A 19185-nucleotide genomic window follows, 5' to 3' on the forward strand; every position below is an offset into this window, starting at 1 on the left:
ACCATTCGGGCGACCGGGAAGAGGTCGAAGACCAGTGGCCAACCCCGGACGCAAGCCCCCGGTGGGTGCGATCACCTAGCCCCGCAGAAGACGCCGGCAGGCCAGCTTCCTCTCAGCCCTCCATGCCATCGGAGGATTGGGAGGAGGAGATTGAGGCAGCGAGACTCTCCCGAGAACAGGGGTCCGGGGAAGGGCCTCCCCCCCCCACGCAATAAAACTAGGGCTGATGAAGTCAGCCGTAACTTAGCACAAAAATATCAACCAACACTCATGAAAAGTGGGAAAAACACACAAAAAAGACAGCAACGGGCGAAAAGGATCACCCAACACAGAAAAAAACACTAAATACTTATCCCACTACCAAAACACTAGCAAATACCAGCCTGCACAACTACAGGGTGCAGAGCAAAATCTAGAAAAAACGAAAAAGTCCGCACCAACATAAACCAAAACGACAAACCGTAATAACAAATACGCAAGAATACACACAGAAAAATCAAAAAAATAATAAAAGGAATTCGATGCAGTAAATAAAAGAAGCATCGTAGCATTGGCAATGCCCTATGCGCCCAAAAGTCCAACAGCATAGGCAAGTGAATGAGTCCATTAAAATGCCAATGAGGATCAGCAAGTGGCCGAAGGTACAACATAGCTGATAAAAACTCAAAACAGATTGTAAGCAGAACACAGAACAAAGAAAATATACACTAATCGACTCCAATAGTCCAAAAAAATTAAGCTTGAAGAGCAGTCCCAAGACAAAAAATAAAACACCAATAACCCAAAACACAAAAAACACCAACAACCAAAAAAGCACAAAACGGAAAAAGCTAGTCACAATAGCACACGCAAAAAAAACACTAAACACAAAACAAGTTCTACGGCCGACGTCTCATGGGCAAGTAGACTGTCTCCAGTATTTCCTCATAAACAGGACCGGTTACGGCGGGGGTGGGTAACGGACGGCGGAAGCTAGCAGCTGCGGTTGGAATGGGCGGAGGGGGAATTAACGGAGGGCCAAGTCTCGTAGGTGACGTTGGGGGAGGGCGATCCGATGGTGATGTGTCGTTCGTACTCAGGTAAAAAGGTACAGGAGGACGATTACAGGTAACATAAGGTAAAAGGCTGAGGAACAAGGAGGGGAGGCAGAGGAAAAGGATTATGGCGATATTCAAATATAACATCCACGGCCGAAGCTCAAGCGAGGAATGGCTCTCAGGATCCCATGATGATTTGGTACATTCGTCCAGATCCGTGCAGGATAAGGAGTGCGCTTTTGAGAAAGGGGGAAGGGAAACGGATAGTAGTAACGACCATTCCGCAGGAATAAGGCGTCGGACGGATAAGGTAGGATTGGCGGAGGGTAAACAGGGAAAAGTAGGAGCGACTACGCTGCCATTGTAAGACAGTTGGCAGTCGCAGGGAAGGGTAATGCGAAAGGAACCCTTTCTCCTAGCGCCCCAATCACTCCACCTGACTGCGTCGCAACGGATCACAGCATCGGCCGGAGGATGAGTAATTAGAAAGGTGGCCGGGCCAAGCGATATGACCCGGGTCTCCGATGATCGTTGACAATGTAGTGGGCAGACCTTGGCTGCTTCTTCTGCCGTACCCCCAAGGGCGACTAATTTCGCACACTTGGCCGGAACGGACTCGTCTTCTCGTACCGACTCGAGAGAGCACAACTCATCTCGATAAGGGTTACACTGCAGACTTCCCAACTTTACTCCTTCAGCGGTACGTACTAGAGCCAATTCCGCCGCAGGGGCCGTGATTTGACAAGTGAAATCGCCGTAGGCAAAGGGAATGGGGATAAAGGAGTGGAGTGAGACTGACGTGGTGTTAGCCTTTGTCAGAGGTATCACTAGGAATAGGTATAAGGACGAAGGGGATAGTAAACAATCAAGGAGTGGTAGAACGTAATATCTGGAGAAGTGTTGGATCGCCAGCTCCCAACCTCGGCTGTGGACAGAGCGCTGCAGTGATAATAACTCAGCGCGAAGTCTATCCACATTCACGACCGAAGGGCTCAGTCTACGCGTCTGACACATGGCTAGGACATCTCTTTGGGCTGCTATGGTGGAAGTGATGAGGGTCAGTAGGCCAAAATCAGGCCTATCTCCCGAGGCCGGTGCGTACGCAGGTATGCAAGGCGCTGAGAGATTTTTGACGCCCCCCATCTCAGCCAAATCGTTCTCCAGCTCCCTCGCTTCCTCCGCGGAGATTATCATTCGTTTGGAATGTCTGCGCGTGGGAAGTGTGAAGGTATTGACCATCGCGCCCCCATCCGTGGCCAGGGGTGCCTCCGACAATGACTCGAACCAGTGCCTTCTGTCCCAATCGCGAAGAGCAGAGTCGACCGCGAGCCGTGGGAGACTGCATACTGGCCGATTATCAGCTGTTTTGCAGGCCCTTCCAACCATCTCTCTCAGTAGCTGAAGCTGATAGCCTGGGTTGAAGTCCCACCGAAACGCCAGGGCTAACGCCGTCTCGTAAATCGTTATGTTTGGGAGATTCCTAAGGTATGCGCCAGCGGTCAGGTCAACGTGGGGTGATTGGCTGCCAGCTCTTGGCGCGCCGTGAGTGGGCGTGGTCAGCAGGACCGCTGCCACTAGGAGGCGCAGGCCCCTCCCATTTTCACAGGCTAGAATCCTCTGAGGCGTCATGGTCACAGAGGACGTGACAAGCGGCCTGTTAAGAATACAAGCAAATCCAAGGAGACTTTTAGTCTGAATTCAAACGCTTAAGAATTGAGTAAAAAAAAGATTCATAAAAATATACAAAAGAAATATCACAGCATTTTAAAAATTGCCAGGCACCATGAAATGCCAGAAGCCAGTAGAGAGTCGACTGTGTTTTAAAAATGGCTGCCTCCCATCCGGAGACACGCCCACAGGAGATAATGACACACACTCTTTCAAAACACGCCATGAGCCATCCTCGCGTGAAGCAAGAGCGCTTGCCACGCGATAACAGGAAGTGGCGTGGTTAGCCGTTGGCGCAAAGAGAGTTCCGTTGAGGAAATAAACAAAATGCACCTACAGTGAACAATAATAATAGGAAGTCAGTAAGAGTGATCAAGTCTTTTCGCTTCCGCTAGTTATTTCACAAGTGGCATTAAAGGTTGTGTAATCAGAAAACCTTATGGGTTTTTTAACAAGTCGTTTAAAACTCTCAGCTGGACAATTAAAATATATCAAGTTAATTATGACGGATAAACGTTTGTTTCTAAAAGTACTTGAAATTACTGAATAGTGGAAGTATGTAAGTAATTAAATTCCTCCAATTAATTAACATGCTGCGCTTCACAGGCGACCAGGTCATGTAAAATTGCGGGAGGAAAAATCTAGCTGAATAACAATTCACATTCTCATAAATAATACATACTTCCTTTCCACCGACCCACAGTCAGGTGGATACAAAAATATTTCAGTACCCCTAAGAAAAAATCTTAGCTTAATATTTCTGCGACCAGTTCGTTGCATAACAGCAAACCGAACTTTCCTCATAAAAGTGCTTAAGATTTGCACCATTTTTAAACTTGTTGAGCCTCTTTCAGTGTAATCTAAAACCGGGGTAATTCCTCATTACCCAAACGAACAAAAAGCACCAACTTGTGCTAACTTGGCTTACTTAGCCACTGCGCCCATACGTTCTCTGACGTATTACCGGCAAATTACTTAATAAAACTTGGCTTACCTAGCCTCCATGCCCATACGTTCCCTGACGTATTACCGGCAAAAGTATTTCATAAAATACATTCAAGCCCATGTACTAACACTTGTACATTACTGGCAATTAATAACATGATGCATCGTAAACTTATTAATTCAACACGGGCCTCTAGGCGTCCCCAGATACTGCCCCTAGGAGAAGTCCTCATCTCCCAAAATAATTACGTAAGTGGTCCCACTGAAAACTTTTACTTCTTAATACAACAAAACACTTTGAAAGGAGAAGGGGTGCCTCTCATCCCTTGCTCTCCTCTGGCCCCAAGCGCATCTCACGCCGGCCAAAAATTATTACACTGATTGGCTTCAACATCCCACCCATAGTACTTCGAGGATTTCATTCCAATCGAAGCCTTTAAAAAATCAACCAAAATTATGCATTTTGGCGTCACCGCTCTTACGGCTGTTCACAGCTCGGGCGGTAATTGCTGAAAAATAAACACATGTTAATTACATCGAAATTACTCTCATACTCAAGCATTATTCTCACAGGCAAGCTAACAAAATCTACTCGCGAGTACGTTACATTGTGACTCCCATTCATGTCCGCAAGGAGACAACGCCCTAAATGCGCAATCGCTGCTTCAAGGGAAGGAAGTGTGCTTTTTATCGTCAGGAAACAGAAACTCATCCTTCCGGACAAACATCCGTCGTAATCTCCGCCGGCAACTGGCATTACGAGTGGGTGGTGACTGCTTTTTATTTTATTAGCATTTTATTTTGTTATTTATTTTATTCAAATTTCCAAGTCCGCGAATTCATCCAAAGCGTAATGTTAATTCATGCTTTTCGTTAAAAAAGAGGTCTCGTTAAAAAGAGGTCTATTACCTGAGGTTCTTTATCCTTAAGTGTGCGGCGTATGGCGCGGCTGAATATAATCTCTTGACCCTCCGGAGTCAGAACAAGATAGGGCATCCTTCTTTCGTGTTTCCATACAAAATAGGTAAGGGTTCCGAGGAATAGAGAGAGGAGTAAGGACCAAGATAATGCTATTCCACCGACAGCATCGTCCGATTTCGAAGTATAGGCTGGACCGTAGGGGTCTGTGGCCATAAATTGAGGTTGGGTTAGATTTAAATGGGGTAATTCAATGGTCCAATTTGTATTCAGACAATCCTCTAATTTCTCGAAGGTAGGCAGAGTCTGAGGCGATTTCGGATCAATTAGAAGTGAATCAAGTGTTGTCCAGATAGCTGGCAAGATATATGCGGTTTTGACTGTTTGAACTTCCGAATTACACGGATATCCTTCATTAATTACTATTGATTTATCAGGGAAATGGGCTGCACAATGACATGGCAGCGTCAGTTCTAAAGCGCCTGGTCCACTTAGTGATGAGTTAATGACTTTAGAATAGGAATTTTCACAAAGGATTTTAATTTCGGGGGGAGGGTGCGTAATTATATACAGCTCAAATCCTACTTCGCTGATTATTGTTGACTTCCCCGGTCGGCATTGAAAGGTGCACGACTGGGAAAGTTGTGTCGTCGTCCCGCCTTTAAACATTTGAATCGCGCAATTCGGCCCATGAGTTGTGTCTGCGCTGAATCTAGGCAGAAAGCAAAGTCTCTCCGAGTGGGCACGACAGTCATGCAATGCCGGGCCAGAAATTGTACGAAGACGTTTCCTGTCTACGGCCGCATAGACTGTTTCGTGAACAATAGAGCAGGTCTGATCCTTCCATGCGAACGGTGTCGCACTGATTTCGAATAGACTCCACTTTGCGCCCATCCTAACAATAGGGGCATTCACGCGAATTACCATGTATTTCTCGTGGAGGAGACAATGCGATATCGGAAGCGTTGCTAGTTCAGCAGCGTTCGGCACCACCCATTCATAGCCTCGGCTTGCCAATTTTTCGTTACGTGCATCTAAATCTTTCTGTAGCGCTTCAATTGGGAAAATTGACGTGGGCAATAATTTATTTTGGCATCTATGGAGTGCTTCGTTTTCTCGCAAATGCATTGTTAACTTCCCTTGAGCATAAAAGTTCCGAGATAAAATGTCTGTTAAGACCATTATCATCTCCTTCACCTCAATTGACATATTAGAGGCTCTAACAATTTGAGCCTTAAGGGCCGTCTGTAAATTCGTAACTCGTTTTCGTATCTCTGACACTGCGCTATCCACGATGTTCGTATAGTTTTCCAATTGAACTCTCACGTCCACCACAAAATTGTGGTCTAAACGCGCCATGGTGGATAGTTCTCTTAGTCTCTTGTCGAAATCTAACTGAGATTCTTCTAAAGCCGTGATTTCCCCACGCGTGGCAACACCGCAACACCAAGCAAATACCTTTCCGAGAAAATCAATCGATCTCCTTTTTCTATTGTTTAATAGTGCGTCTCTGTCAGTTTCGTAAAATAGTGGGTTCACGCCCACTAAGTCAACCAGCTTACTAATTTGAAGGACTGTGCCGCGCAGGGAATTAAGGGCATTACATACGATACCTGTGGTCCCACATTGTGCGGAAGGTGTTTCCACGGCTTTATTATTGGACGATCGCCATTTGACCTTATAAATCAAAGGTATAGAGGCTTCGTATGTCAACGTTTGAGGCAATGCAGTCCAATATGTCCCAGCTACGACCTTAATCGAAGCCGTATTAGGCGTCGTTCGTGATCCGTCACTCCCTAATATTAGGGGGATAACGATGAGAATAAAACCCGCATTCATTTTCGTATAATACTAAGCGAGCCCTTTAAAAACCTCTCCCCGCTTGCCTGCTTGAAAAAATGTAAAAAATAAGATAATCTTCCTTCCGCCGGCCGAGCGGCGTACTATCTCCGAGCGGCGGCCGCCAGAAAAAATGAAGAAATAATTTTATTTTATTTTTTTCTTCTTATTTTTTCTCCTATCTCTCGTCCCCGCCTGCCTTGAGGAGGCTGGCGTTCGCTTTCTCCGCGTGCCGCGCGCCCGTCCGTATACAACCGCTTCGAGGATGGAGAGAAGAAGTTTATGTGCGATTCGATGCTCACTCGATTTTATCGAGATTATTATACAATGTAGTTTAATCGAATTGAAGACGTATTTACGCCTGATTTCCAAAACCCAACTTCACAATGGCAGAGATGAGTGAAGAGAATTCTCTCTTACTCTCAGGTAAAACGAGGTTAGGAGGTTGATTTAAGGAGAGAGGTGGGAAGCGTGGAAATGGAAGTGGTGTATGGCGGGTTGCCTCCCTCTTCTTTCGTCAGGCGTATCTATGAAAAGAGAAAAGAAAAAATCTCTACCTTGATGCGCTTTCAGGTTAGCTGAAAGCTCCTTGTCCTGCCTCTTTGGAGTGGCACCGGGGCGCCGGGCCGGTGGCCGGCGGGGGTACGGGGGTATTTACGGGGGACCAAGTTGGAATCAGCGGGGGGGGGCGGAGTGAATTTTGGTAAAATTTAGAATTTTGGCCTACTGAAATTTTGTCTTATCTCCCCGGACCGCCTTCACTCAACCCCAAGGCCGCTAAGAGGCGATGGCCACGCCCTCCTGACAGGCCCCGCCGCTCAGAGGGAGGTGAAGCCCTCCCACCTGTAGCGGTAGCGAGATCAAGGGGCTCCCTCGCCTGCAAAGGTGCAAGGGGAGGAGGCCCTTCCCCGGACCCCTGTTCTCGGGAGAGTCTCGCTGCCTCTATCTCCTCCTCCCAATCCTCCGATGGCATGGAGGGCTGAGAGGAAGCTGGTCTATCGGCGTCCTCTGCGGGGCTAGGTGATCGCACCCACCGGGGGCTTGCGTCCGGGGTTGGCCACTGGTCTTCGACCTCTTCCCGGTCGCCCGAATGGTGTGTCCAGGGGAGGTCGAATCCCAGGGGCCAAGGTATTCTAATTAGCTGTAACCCCCTTCCCGGGACCAGCTCTCCCATATATCCAAATAGGGGCAAGATGGTGCCGGGCGTGCGTAGTCGCACCATTCGCCGGGGGATATCCAGAATTGCCCCTTGCCCTATGAGGACATCCAACCCCAGCACCAGGGGAAACCTGAGGTCCCTTGCGGGCTCTCCCCAGGCCTCCGTCCGGTGCTCCCCCAGGACCAGGGTGAAGGGGGCCACGTGCTGATGGGTAGTGGTTGGGAGTAAAAGGGTCGAAATCAAGGTCCTCGATGCGGTAAAATTTAGGGCAATGGCGGGTAGGAAGGTGCCGTTCACCGACCCCGAAACAAACACCCTCACTTCCCCGGAGCGCCTGGGGTCCTCGAGGTGCTCATATGCCCTGATATCTCTGTGAAAAAAGATTTACACCGTAGTTTCCTCTTAAAACATTAAATGCTTACCTCTCCCTTTGACTCGCCGATCCACCTCCATCTCGGCTGATGAATTACTGCTTCATCCATACAAATTCTATTCACAATTGTGGCTCTTATAAATAATGGGGTCAACAAATTGTTCTTTATTTAAATGTAAATAATGTGAGTGTCAATTTACTCACGAAAGCGGGGCAAGTTTGAGAACGCATTCTCGAAGACAAGAAAAAAAAATACTAAGAACAATTTGTTGACAGAAAAAAGATTCAAAAATACATCAAGAAATATGGAAAATTGGCTGTAAAAGGTTACTTTTCATTTTATACTAACAGCCGTGTTGCCTCACTTGGTATTCAATTATCTGTTTCATAATATTATTCGAGTTTTCACCAGCCGAATAGAACTGGAAACTGACTGCGGAAAAAATCCGGGCGATGTGAGTCGTTAATTTCACTACGCCATTTCCTGCCTCCGAATTAATCTTCGGTCGGCGCGTCGGTCGTGCTAATCTCCACGCCTCCCTGACCTACATTTACTACAGCGGCTTCTTCGCCTTCGCGCTCATGATACGGTGACATGCGTGAGACATGTACCGTGTCTAATTTTCCTTTCTTGACCCTCACTTCATAAGTGACAGGTCCTACCTGCCTAATCACTTCATAAGGACCGTAATATTGAGGCAAGAGTTTTTCACTCTTACCCACCTTTCGTGTGGGGGTGTAAATCCGAACCTTATCTCCGGGATTAAATTTAACATTTACATGCTTAGCATCATAACGCGTCGCATCTTTTTCTTGGCGGGCTGCGAGTCTTTCCAGGGCTACCTTTTGAGCCTGCTTCCATCGTTCCCGCGATTTTACGCCTTCCTCGCCTTCGTCAGGTGAGAGGCTAATTTCCGGGGGTAGCCTGGCCTCGCGGCCATAGACCAGAAAAAAGGGGGTCTCCCCCAAAGAGCCTTGTAGGCCTACATTATATGCAAAAGTTACCTGGTTTAAAAATTCCGTCCAATCGCGTTGCTCCGTACCTGTGAAGGCAGAGAGCATTTCGGCTATGGTTTTATTCAATCGCTCAGTGAGACCGTTTGTTTGGGGATGGTAGGCCGTTGTAAATGTACTAACTACTCCCATGCTTTTCAGGAGGGAGGTCACCATTTCGGATTGAAATACCTTTCCTCTGTCAGATAGAATCGTGGTCGGACAACCGTGACGACAAATTATTTGTTCGAGTAGGAATTTTGCCACTTGACCAGCGGTTCCATTCGAGAGGGCTCTCGTCTCCGCGTAGCGAGTTGCATAATCAGTTGCCACTACAATCATGGTTTTACCTGTGGCACTACGCTTGAATGGACCAAGAAGGTCCACGCCCACCTTCTCAAAGGGTTTACCTGGCTTAATTGGCTGGAGAAAACCTCCGGGCTTCGTATGGGGTCCTTTTCTGCACTGGCAATCCGGGCAGCTGCGTACATACTTTAAAATGTCCGCTTTCATCCCTACCCAGTAGTACCGAGTCTTTAATTTGTCATAGGTTCGTGCGAGGCCTAAATGGCCGGACATAGGGTCGTCGTGGTGAGAATATAATACCTCTCTTTTCAATTCTTTGGGAATAACTGTCAAGTAATCCTTTCCCCGAAGACCGGCATTTTTTCTGACCAATAATCCGTCTATTAGCGCATACCCCCTCGAGATTTTTTCTATCTTTGGCGGTGCGTTTTCTGGGTCTTCTAGCGCTTGTATTAAGGGAACAAGAGACGAGTCATTCCTTTGCTTAGCCTTTAAGTCCTCCGCCGCGAGTAACATAAGAGGTATCTCATTTGGCCCGTCCTCATCCTCCGCCGTCGGCTCAGATACCGGGTGTCTTGATAGGCAATCGGCGTCTGAGTGTAAGCGGCCTGATTTGTGCACGACTTGGTAATCAAATTCTTGCAAACGCAAACTCCATCGCGCGAGTCGACCAGAGGGGTCTTTGAGGGATTTCAACCAACATAAAGCATGGTGATCGGTCACAATTGTCACTTTCTTACCATAAACCATATCTCGGTGGTGTAATAAGCCCCAAATCGTAGCAATACATTCTTTTTCGGTGATGGAATAATTTCTCTCAGCTTTAGTTAGCGTCCTAGACGCGTAACTCACGGGGTGCATTTCTTTTTGATTCTTTCCTTGCAATAAAATCGCCCCTATTCCCGTTCCGCACGCATCCACGCGAAGCTCTACTGGCAATTCGGGATCAAAATGCATTAATACCGGAGCGGAAGTCATTGCGTCTTTGAGCGCTTGGAAAGCAGTTTCTTCGGCTTCCGTCCACGCGAAAATCTTATCTTTTTTCGTCAACTCGTGCAGAGGCCGTGCTATCTTGGAGAAATTGCGAATGAATTTTCTATAATAATTACACAAACCTAAAAAGCTTTGCACTGCCTTGACCTTCGTCGGGCGGGGAAATTCAGAGATTGCTTTAACCTTATCGGGGTCCGCTTCCAAGCCGTCCGCGCTTACGCGATAACCCAGCATTTTAATCTGAGTCTGTGCGAAATGGCATTTAGACGGCTTCAGTGTGAGGTTCGCCTCTCTAAGTTTATCAAAAACTTCCCTCGTGTTATTTAACAGATCCTCGAAAGTTTCAGCGAATACTACAACATCGTCCAAATATACTAAAACCTTTTTCCATTTTAATTCAGAAAACACATTATCAGCCAAATTTTGGAAAGTAGCGGGCGCTGAGCAGAGCCCGAAACTTAATACATTGAAATCATAGTGTCCTTCGGGAGTTACGAAGGCGGTTTTAGGTTTATCTTCCTCTTTAACGGGGATTTGCCAGTAGCCACTGAATAAATCAAGACTAGTAAAATACTTAGCCTTACCTAAATATGTCAGAAGATCGTCGATTCTTGGGAGAGGATATACATCCTTCCGCGTAACTAGATTTAATTTTCTATAATCAACGCAAAATCTCACTCCGCCGTCTTTTTTCTTGACTAAAACGACAGGACTTGACCAAGGCGACTTAGAGGGTCTAATTATGCCAAGACTCAACATTTCATCCACTTGTCCTCGGATTATTTCTTTTTCCTTGTGCGAAACTCTGTAAGGCGCTTGATGAATTGGCATTGCATCCCCTGTGGGTATTGAGTGCTCCGCTAGATGAGTCCTTCCCATCTCACTTGGACTCCAAGCAAATACATCTCTATACTGAGCTAATAGAGCGTCTATTTGTTTTCTTTCCTTGCGATTCAAATCCGGATTAATGTCTAACGGCTCTGGAAAATTTTCAATGAAATCAACCTCTTCCACTTCACCAAAATCTATATCTCCCCCTCCGGTATTTTCGTGTCTAAGCCTCCTCCCTAGGGTAGTCCCCTTGAATAGTTTTTGAGGAACGAATCGGTGGTTACAAACCATAGCTACTATATTGTCGCCGCTCTGGGGGACTTCGACACTCAACCCCCGTTGAGTGAGCATTGCTGTCGTCACTAAAATATCCCTAGGTGCGTTCGTCCTTCGTGGACCCTCATATTTAATTTGAGATCTAGGGGGAACAGTTAAGTCGTATCCGAGTCGCAATTTGTCCAACTCACCCTGCTCATCATCATCCTCATCCGAGGATGAGTCAGAAAAGTCGGGATTAAAGAAATTCGTCGCCAGAAAGATTTCTTCGTCTCCCCATTTTAGCCCAACTATGCCTGAGTGAAGATCTATCCTCGCTCGAGTACGGCGTAAGAAATCATTTCCCAACACCAAGGAGACGTAGGCATTTTTAATGACTATTGCTTCTAAATGGAACTCAGCTTTCCCCTTAAGCCTAATTTTTACGGCAGCCATTCCCAATACCTTCACTGGAGTTCCGTCTGCCCCTTTTATACCCAGCGAGGTTTTGCGAATTGGAGATCTTACTAGGTCGTCTCTTAGAACGCAAATCCCAGCTCCCGTATCAACTAAAACTGTCTGATCTAGGTGGTCCTCTACGTCTGCTTTGATGAGAAGGAGGTCTTTAACGTCCGGTCTATCCGCGAATGCTGCCTCTATTACATCCGCGCATTTGAGTTTCCCACGATCTTTTTTTCACGTGGGGCGGGCCGAGGCCCCTGATCTGGTTTATTCGGGCATACGGAAGCGTAATGCCCGGTTTTCCCGCAACTGTAGCAAACTATGCGCCCATCAGGAGTCCTCGGTTTTTGATCATAAGGTTGGCGCCTCGGCGGCGTCGCCTGATTTGGCCCGCCTTGACCTCTGTTCTGGGGGTTAAATCTCTCTTGATTGATCCTAGGACTCGGAGGGGGCCTTTCCTGATAATAACGAGGGGTTCCTTGCCTCATTGGTGGGCCTGAATAGCGTCTACTCCTTTCCAATTCGCCGCGAAGACGAGAGATTTCTTTTTCTAATCGTCCTATCGAGGCGTTCGATTGCTCAACTGCTTTCTGAGGGGTAATTTTTTCTTTCACGGTTTCCGAGACCAAAATGGCTGCCTCATGCAGCTTAATAAATTCTAATAATTCTTCACAGGTCCTAGCCTTCATAGGCAACACGACCCTTACAATATCTGGCCTCAGCCCCTTGAGGATGTTACGGATTTTTTCCGATTCACGCATTTGGGGATCAACCTCTTTGCATAAGGCGGTCACGTCATAAAAATATGATTCGGAGGTTTCGAACGCTTGTTGAGTGCGCTCGTTCAATCTATGGGCCTTCATCTCATCCGACATCGTCCCCTTGAAGGCAGCCTTGAAGGCCGCCACCAGTTCTTCCCAGGTGCCACGAAGGGCACCTGATTCTACGTCATAGGCCGGAAGTGCTTGCAACCATCTTTGGGCAGTACTTTCTAGAAAACATGGGAAAAGTCTTAATCGTGCGTCGGTTGACCATGAGTTGGCAGTGCTAATCTTATTGAAGGTAGATAAAAATTGCAAGGGGCATTCGTTTGCATTCCCGCTAAACTTCGGTGGCGTCAGATGGACTCCACCTATACGAGGAAATGTCGAAGTATTATTTTCGCCTGAAGGGCCAGCCTCCGTGGTCGGCGCTGCCGTCCCACCATCTGCCATCTCCGCTGCGTTTATTTGCAACGTTCTTAAGTCCGTGACAAGGACCTTATCTTCCCTCAACTCACCCTCTGAGTCACTCGTTTCGGAGTCCGCAGCCGGACGCCTAGTAGGATTTACGGGAATACGATACGCAGGAGGTTTTCCTGCCAAACGGTCACTTCTTTTTGGGGGCGGCGTTCTTGGCGTTGACATGAATTTACCCTCAAAAATCAGAAGAGACTAAATACAGGTCGAACGGAGAGACTCTTACGCGAAGCACAGGTAGGAAGCGAAAATAAAAAACCCTATACTTAAGTACTACACACGCACTTAAATATTACACACGCAAACACAAAATCAAGAACATTTCCTGGAAAGCAAAACCCTGCCTAACACATAATCAAAACTCGACACAGATCACAAAAAAGGGCAAACATGCAACATAAAAAACACTTCCTGTAAGAGAGAAATTAATTCATACATCTTACAACATAGGGCGTTTCCCACACGCCTTGCTCAAAGAAAAAACATAACTTATATCTAATTTATGCACAAAGTGCGATGTGAATTCTTTTATAAGACTGCTTGTAATTTACCCGGCGCATATACACCATTTGTCGTGACCTCGAAAGAGCACGATACTATTTGGGGATTCGTAGCTAGAGGTAGAGAAGGATCTTAATTGACAGAGGCAGTCATTATAAAGGAATACACACCCATTTCTTAAGTAAAGTCCATTTAATAACATTCAGTAAGAATACATGTGAGACTTTGGCTTTAACTTACTCGTCAAAAGAGCTCATGGCGAAGCAGAGTTGGAGAGTCGGATGGATAGTTCGAGGTGGATCGAACGATCGGCGTAACTGGCGATGTGGTGGAGAGAAGACGCTGGTTTGTCGGCTGACAAGACGAGGATCAGAGTGGCAGAGGTTCCACGTCCAGAAGAGCGAATGATCCTTGGCGTCTCCGAGTTTACCTATTTATAATGGGTCCCCCCTCTGGAATATTCCACGGGTCGCTCGACACGTGCAAACAGAATAAATGCGTAGGTTTCCCACGACCTTTTGAAAGTCGACCGTATTCTATATAAATTCATTACCCAAGGGGGTATGGGTTAATCTGACGTCAGAAGCGAGTGTTAAGTGTTTTCCCGGATGTCTGCCGGAAACCAGTGGTCGCGTGGTTTACCATATGCGGTGATTCCACGGGGTAGGCGCAAGAATTAATGAGCGTTGCGATATGTAAAATACGCAACGCGAATATCTTAGAACTAGTTTTTGGCCTCACGGGTCCTTTATCCGTGGGAGCCTGGCTAATAAAAAAGGGCGGGTCGAGGAAAGGAACATGGTCTAAAAAAATGAAGGTGGTCCAAGTATGGCAATAACCAAATATGGCAAAATTAGGAGGGAAAGCTAAAATCCGGGAGAGAGGACACATGATGCGAAAAGCGTGTGGGCGGGAGATATGTGGAGGTCACTTAAGAATGCCTACGAGGCGAGGGGCCTAGCAACAGGGCGAAAAGTCGGACACGACAATATTACGAAAATTTTCATTGATTTTAGGGTTAAAACGATGTCTGCCAAAAGGAAAACTTACACAATAAAAGAAAAGTTGGGCATAATCGACAGAGTGAAACGCGGTGATTCAAAATCAAGTTTATTCAGGGAGTTTGGTGTTCCTGAAGGAACTATTCGTGGTTGGATGAAAGAAGAAGATAAATTACGATCATTTGTTGATCAAGTGGATGACGAAATAGGACTTGATAGAAAAAAGGCCAGATTGAGTGCTGCTGGTGATGTGGATGAATGTTTGTTTACGTGGTTTGTTCAGAAGCGCAGTGAAGGTGTTCCATTATCCGGTCCACTTTTACAAGCACAGGCAATTAAATTAAATAAACAAATTGGTGGTGCTCATGATTTTGTTGCTTCTGCTGGCTGGCTATCGAGGTGGAAAATTCACCACGGGATAGCGCAAGTTAACATGCAAGGAGAATCTCGTTCCAGTGACAGTGAAGCCGCTAGAGAATTCTGTGGGACTTTACGCAAGATGATTGATGAGGGTGAGTACACTGAAGAGCAATTGTATAACTGCGATGAAACCGCTCTCTTCTACAGATTGCTTCCAACAAAATCACTTGATATTAAGAAGTCGGCAAATAAATCCGGAATAAAAATGAGCAAAGAAAGAGTGACTTTATTACTGTGCGCGAACAAATCAGGAAGTCACAAGTTAAAACCCCTGTGTATTGGTAAAAATCGAAGTCCTCGGTGCTTCAAGCACGTTAATATGACAGCACTACCCATAAATTACAAAAACAGTCAGAATGCCTGGATGACTCGAGACATTTTTTTATCTTGGTTCAATGAAGATTTTGTTCCATCGGTTAAGAGCCACTTAAGATCAAAAAAGTTAGAAGAGAAGGCTCTACTTCTGTTAGATAACTGTCCGGCCCATCCGTCTTCTGAGCTCTTGATATCGAGGGATGGCAAAATAGTGGCTTCGTTTTTACCAAAAAATACGACAGCTCTTATTCAGCCCATGGATCAAGGGATAATTAGAGCATTTAAAGCCCATTATCGGCGGGAATTGCTCACTAGTGTCATAAATTCAGAACTGCAGGTACAAGAATATCTGAAAACAGTCACCCTGAAGAATATGGCTTATAATATTGGATTGGCATGGAAGAAAATAACTTCAGCTACAATCCTAAATTGCTGGTCAAAGTGCGAGTATACAGCGGGCGATAGCATGGAAGACGAAGACGAGTTTTTGGGTTTCACGGAAGAGGACGCACGTGAAGCTTCAGATGTTCTTTCTAATAAACTACTTGTGAGTGATCTCGAGGCCTGGGTTCGCGAAGACGAGGAAACTCCTGTATCGTCTTATAAGAGTGACGATGAAATTGTGGCTGCAGTCCAGAGCCGCGCAAAAACAGCTGCATCATCGGAAGATGAGAGCGAGAATGAAGAAGACGAATGTGAGGTCGAGATGCCAAAAACTGGCCATTTATTACATAATATAAGTGAATTGATGAATTGGTTGGAGGGACAAAGTGATTGCGATAGTATTCATTTGTTGCACTTGCAAAGCATAAAAAATTACGTGACAAAGAAACGCCATCAACTATCGCGGCAAAAGAAAATATCAGAGTATTTTAGTAACTCCCGTTAAAGTAGAGCGTCTAAATCATAAAATAAATATTTTAATAATGTATTACGCAAATAAATTGGCTATAAAAATTACCTTTAAGGGTTTTTTATTGCTTCCCACGTATTTTCCCGTTATAACGCGGTTGTCCGTTAACGCGGGTGTAAGCTATGTCCCCCTAGACCCGCGTTATAACCGAATTTTACTGTATTTGTTGCACCAAGTGACATTAAACTTCTATGATGGTGAAAAAATGGTAAATATGGTATGGAAATATTTCTGGTAGTTAGTATGAAGTATCTAAATAAAGTATTTATATAATAATATTTTTAGACAACAGGCTATGTAAGACATGAGCAACCAAGATTTCTGAATGATAGCTGAAGTATTGCATTGTCATGGTTTGGTGTCTAACAAAATTTTTTACTTTCCTCAGCAATTCAAAAACCTAGAATCACATTCCTTCCCAGCACCTGAATAACCTTCTCCCTCCATCATCACCAGACAAAAACTCTAATCATAGCATTTCATCACATTACATCAACTGAATCCCACCAACTTCCATTCCAAATCCCAGGAAATTTTAAATTCATCCAGAGTCATACATCAGCCATTGAAAATACAATTACCAGGCATATTGAAATGTAACCATGGCTTCAACCTTAAAAACGTTTTCAGCAGAAGAGAATCATTCCCCTGCAGCCCTTCCTTACCCAAATCCTGCAAGCAGGGGCACAGCTAGGAATTAAGGCTGGTGGGGGGTTAAGGTGGAACTAATACCGGGTTGTGTGGGGGTATGGAATACCCACCAGGGTAAGCGGTAGGTGCGAGATTAATTAATTGCGCAATACTGAGCTAACCGGTAAAAAATAGTGAGTTTTACATTTTATGAGGGAAATTTTATTAATTCTTACACTATTCTATTAGTAATATCAATCAAATTAAATAAAACGGATTAACTTAAAAATTTCTCTGAGATTTTGGGGGGGTTATCCTCCTAACCACCACTTTGCTGCACAACAGCCTCCTAATGTCTTATCAAGGGTCAGAGAAATGAGCTGCTCTGCTCTCACCAAATATTGAGAAATACTAATTACAGATTTAGTAGGTACACAGGGGACAAAATATATCCCTCATTGCTCAGCTGCTGTTGCAATAGAAATATTGTCGTATTGCCTTACAACTCATGAACAACCTCTAGTTAATATTATTATTCTTGTATCAATACACAATCCAAGAATAATCCATGATTGAGGTATTAGAAAGTACATGATGTTATAACAATTTTTTAAGGTACTGGGGAGTAATACATAATTAAATGAATGTCTTCAGATAATTATAGAACAAGGCTATTATTTTTGCAGATGATTATTCCAATTATATTGGTATGGCATCAAAGGAAAGGGTAGAGGACGGCAAGGCAAAGGTTATAGCCTTAATTAGTTTGGCATAGACTATGAAAGAAATATCAGAATATATTATAATGGCCTGCCAAGTAGTATTGGATGCCAGAGCAAGTGTGGGATTTTAATTCAATATTGAATTTAATGCATCCAACTTTATGAAAAATGAAAGTAAATCCCTCCAGCACATTCTGTTCCCATTAAATCTCCATTTTAAAGTATTCCAAGGTAAAGGATTATGCTGGGAGGAGGGTTCAATGTAGCATAACATTGAAATGTACATTCATCTTTTAATCATGGAAGGCTAAATATTTTATTTTTCGTCCCCAACATAGACAGAGGAGGGCCAACATGAATTCATATGTAAATACACATATCATTTGCTTCAATAAAATATTCTACACATATATGTAAATGTTGAGTTGTTGACAATATCTATCGTAATTTCTGAAAAAGGTATTCTCTTAATGACCTATTAATAATGATAACACCTTACCTTGGTATGACAATTTTGCTAGTTTTATGGCCTCATTAGCATACATGTAAAACACATGCATTTCTCAATAGTGTTTCTTTAAACCCTTTGGTAAGTTTTCAGTATCATATAATGGCATAGTTTAATGGCTATAGAGACATTAGGCTCAATATTTCACTAAATAAACCTAATATTAATTTTATTATTTTCTTACATGTGTCTATTTCCAAAAGTAAATGATGTAAATACAATGCATGAACAATTAATAAATATATCTCATAAAATATATTTAAGTATGGTCTAACTAATAATTCGTAACATTATTCCCTCTCTCACCCATTGTGCCTCATTAATTAACACTCTTTCTTGGATAATTGGGGGGTTAGGAGCAGGGAGGGGTTCATCATCTTCCTGTACATATATGCTAAGGGAGAGGTGCACTTCCTCTCACACACATGTTATGCAGCATTTATTCCCAATACTGTTGTTATTCCACCAGCCTTAGTGTAGAGCATTCAAAAGGTGGTGTTTTAAAAGAAATTTAAAGTGATTTTGAATTACTCTAACACACCTCTCAACAGTGGATCGAGCCTTGCAGTGTGTATACATTGCCTCATTAGCATTATGGGGGTTTGCAACCAGGTCAAGTGAGGGTATCCTGAGTCATCTACATAATAAAGTATACAATATAATACGGTTGGAGTTATATAGAGCATTGTGAATTGAAATTATCACAAAATTAACTTTATCGGTTACAAAAGGCTGTACTAAAAGCAACAATGTCTTAGTTGTCTGTCCATAGTTCACCTAGAACTATAGCATTCTATTATATTTTATCTAAGAATTGGTTGAAACACCCTTCCCATTTCATTGTGAGCTTCACTATGGCCCCACACATAAGAATCATGAGAGCTTCAAGGGAATCTTAAGACACAATTTAGCGGCATGAGGTCACTATCACATATTTATGGAAAGGTGAACATTGATTTTATTCAAGATGGTGAAAAAAAATATCTACATGCCTACTTATCTATACTATGAAAATGGAGAGTGCGAAGTACCTACTTATTTAAAAAATTGATTTGGTTAAACTAAAAAATATAGTTGCATTATTATTACAGTATTCTACCGATTAAGGTAGGTTTCCATGGAGTACTACTAAAGAAGTGATCTGGGAGCCTCCCTTTC

General features: G+C 44.3%; 1 protein-coding gene across 1 annotated transcript; it reads right to left on the bottom strand.

The window, feature by feature from the left end:
* Nucleotides 1-635: 635 nt before the first annotated feature.
* On the bottom strand, nucleotides 636-14157 carry LOC124163198. Its single transcript, XM_046539931.1, has 2 exons — nucleotides 13759-14157; nucleotides 636-2691 (listed from the first exon to the last, which is right to left on the bottom strand). Exons 1-2 carry the CDS (start codon nucleotides 13773-13775, stop codon nucleotides 879-881), a joined length of 1830 nt encoding a protein of 609 aa, XP_046395887.1. The 5' UTR covers nucleotides 13776-14157; the 3' UTR covers nucleotides 636-878.
* Between the last annotated feature and the right edge of the window lie 5028 nt (nucleotides 14158-19185).

This window comes from Ischnura elegans, chromosome 8 (assembly GCF_921293095.1).
Source record: "Ischnura elegans chromosome 8, ioIscEleg1.1, whole genome shotgun sequence".
In the NCBI taxonomy this organism is placed as follows: Eukaryota; Metazoa; Arthropoda; class Insecta; order Odonata; family Coenagrionidae; genus Ischnura; species Ischnura elegans.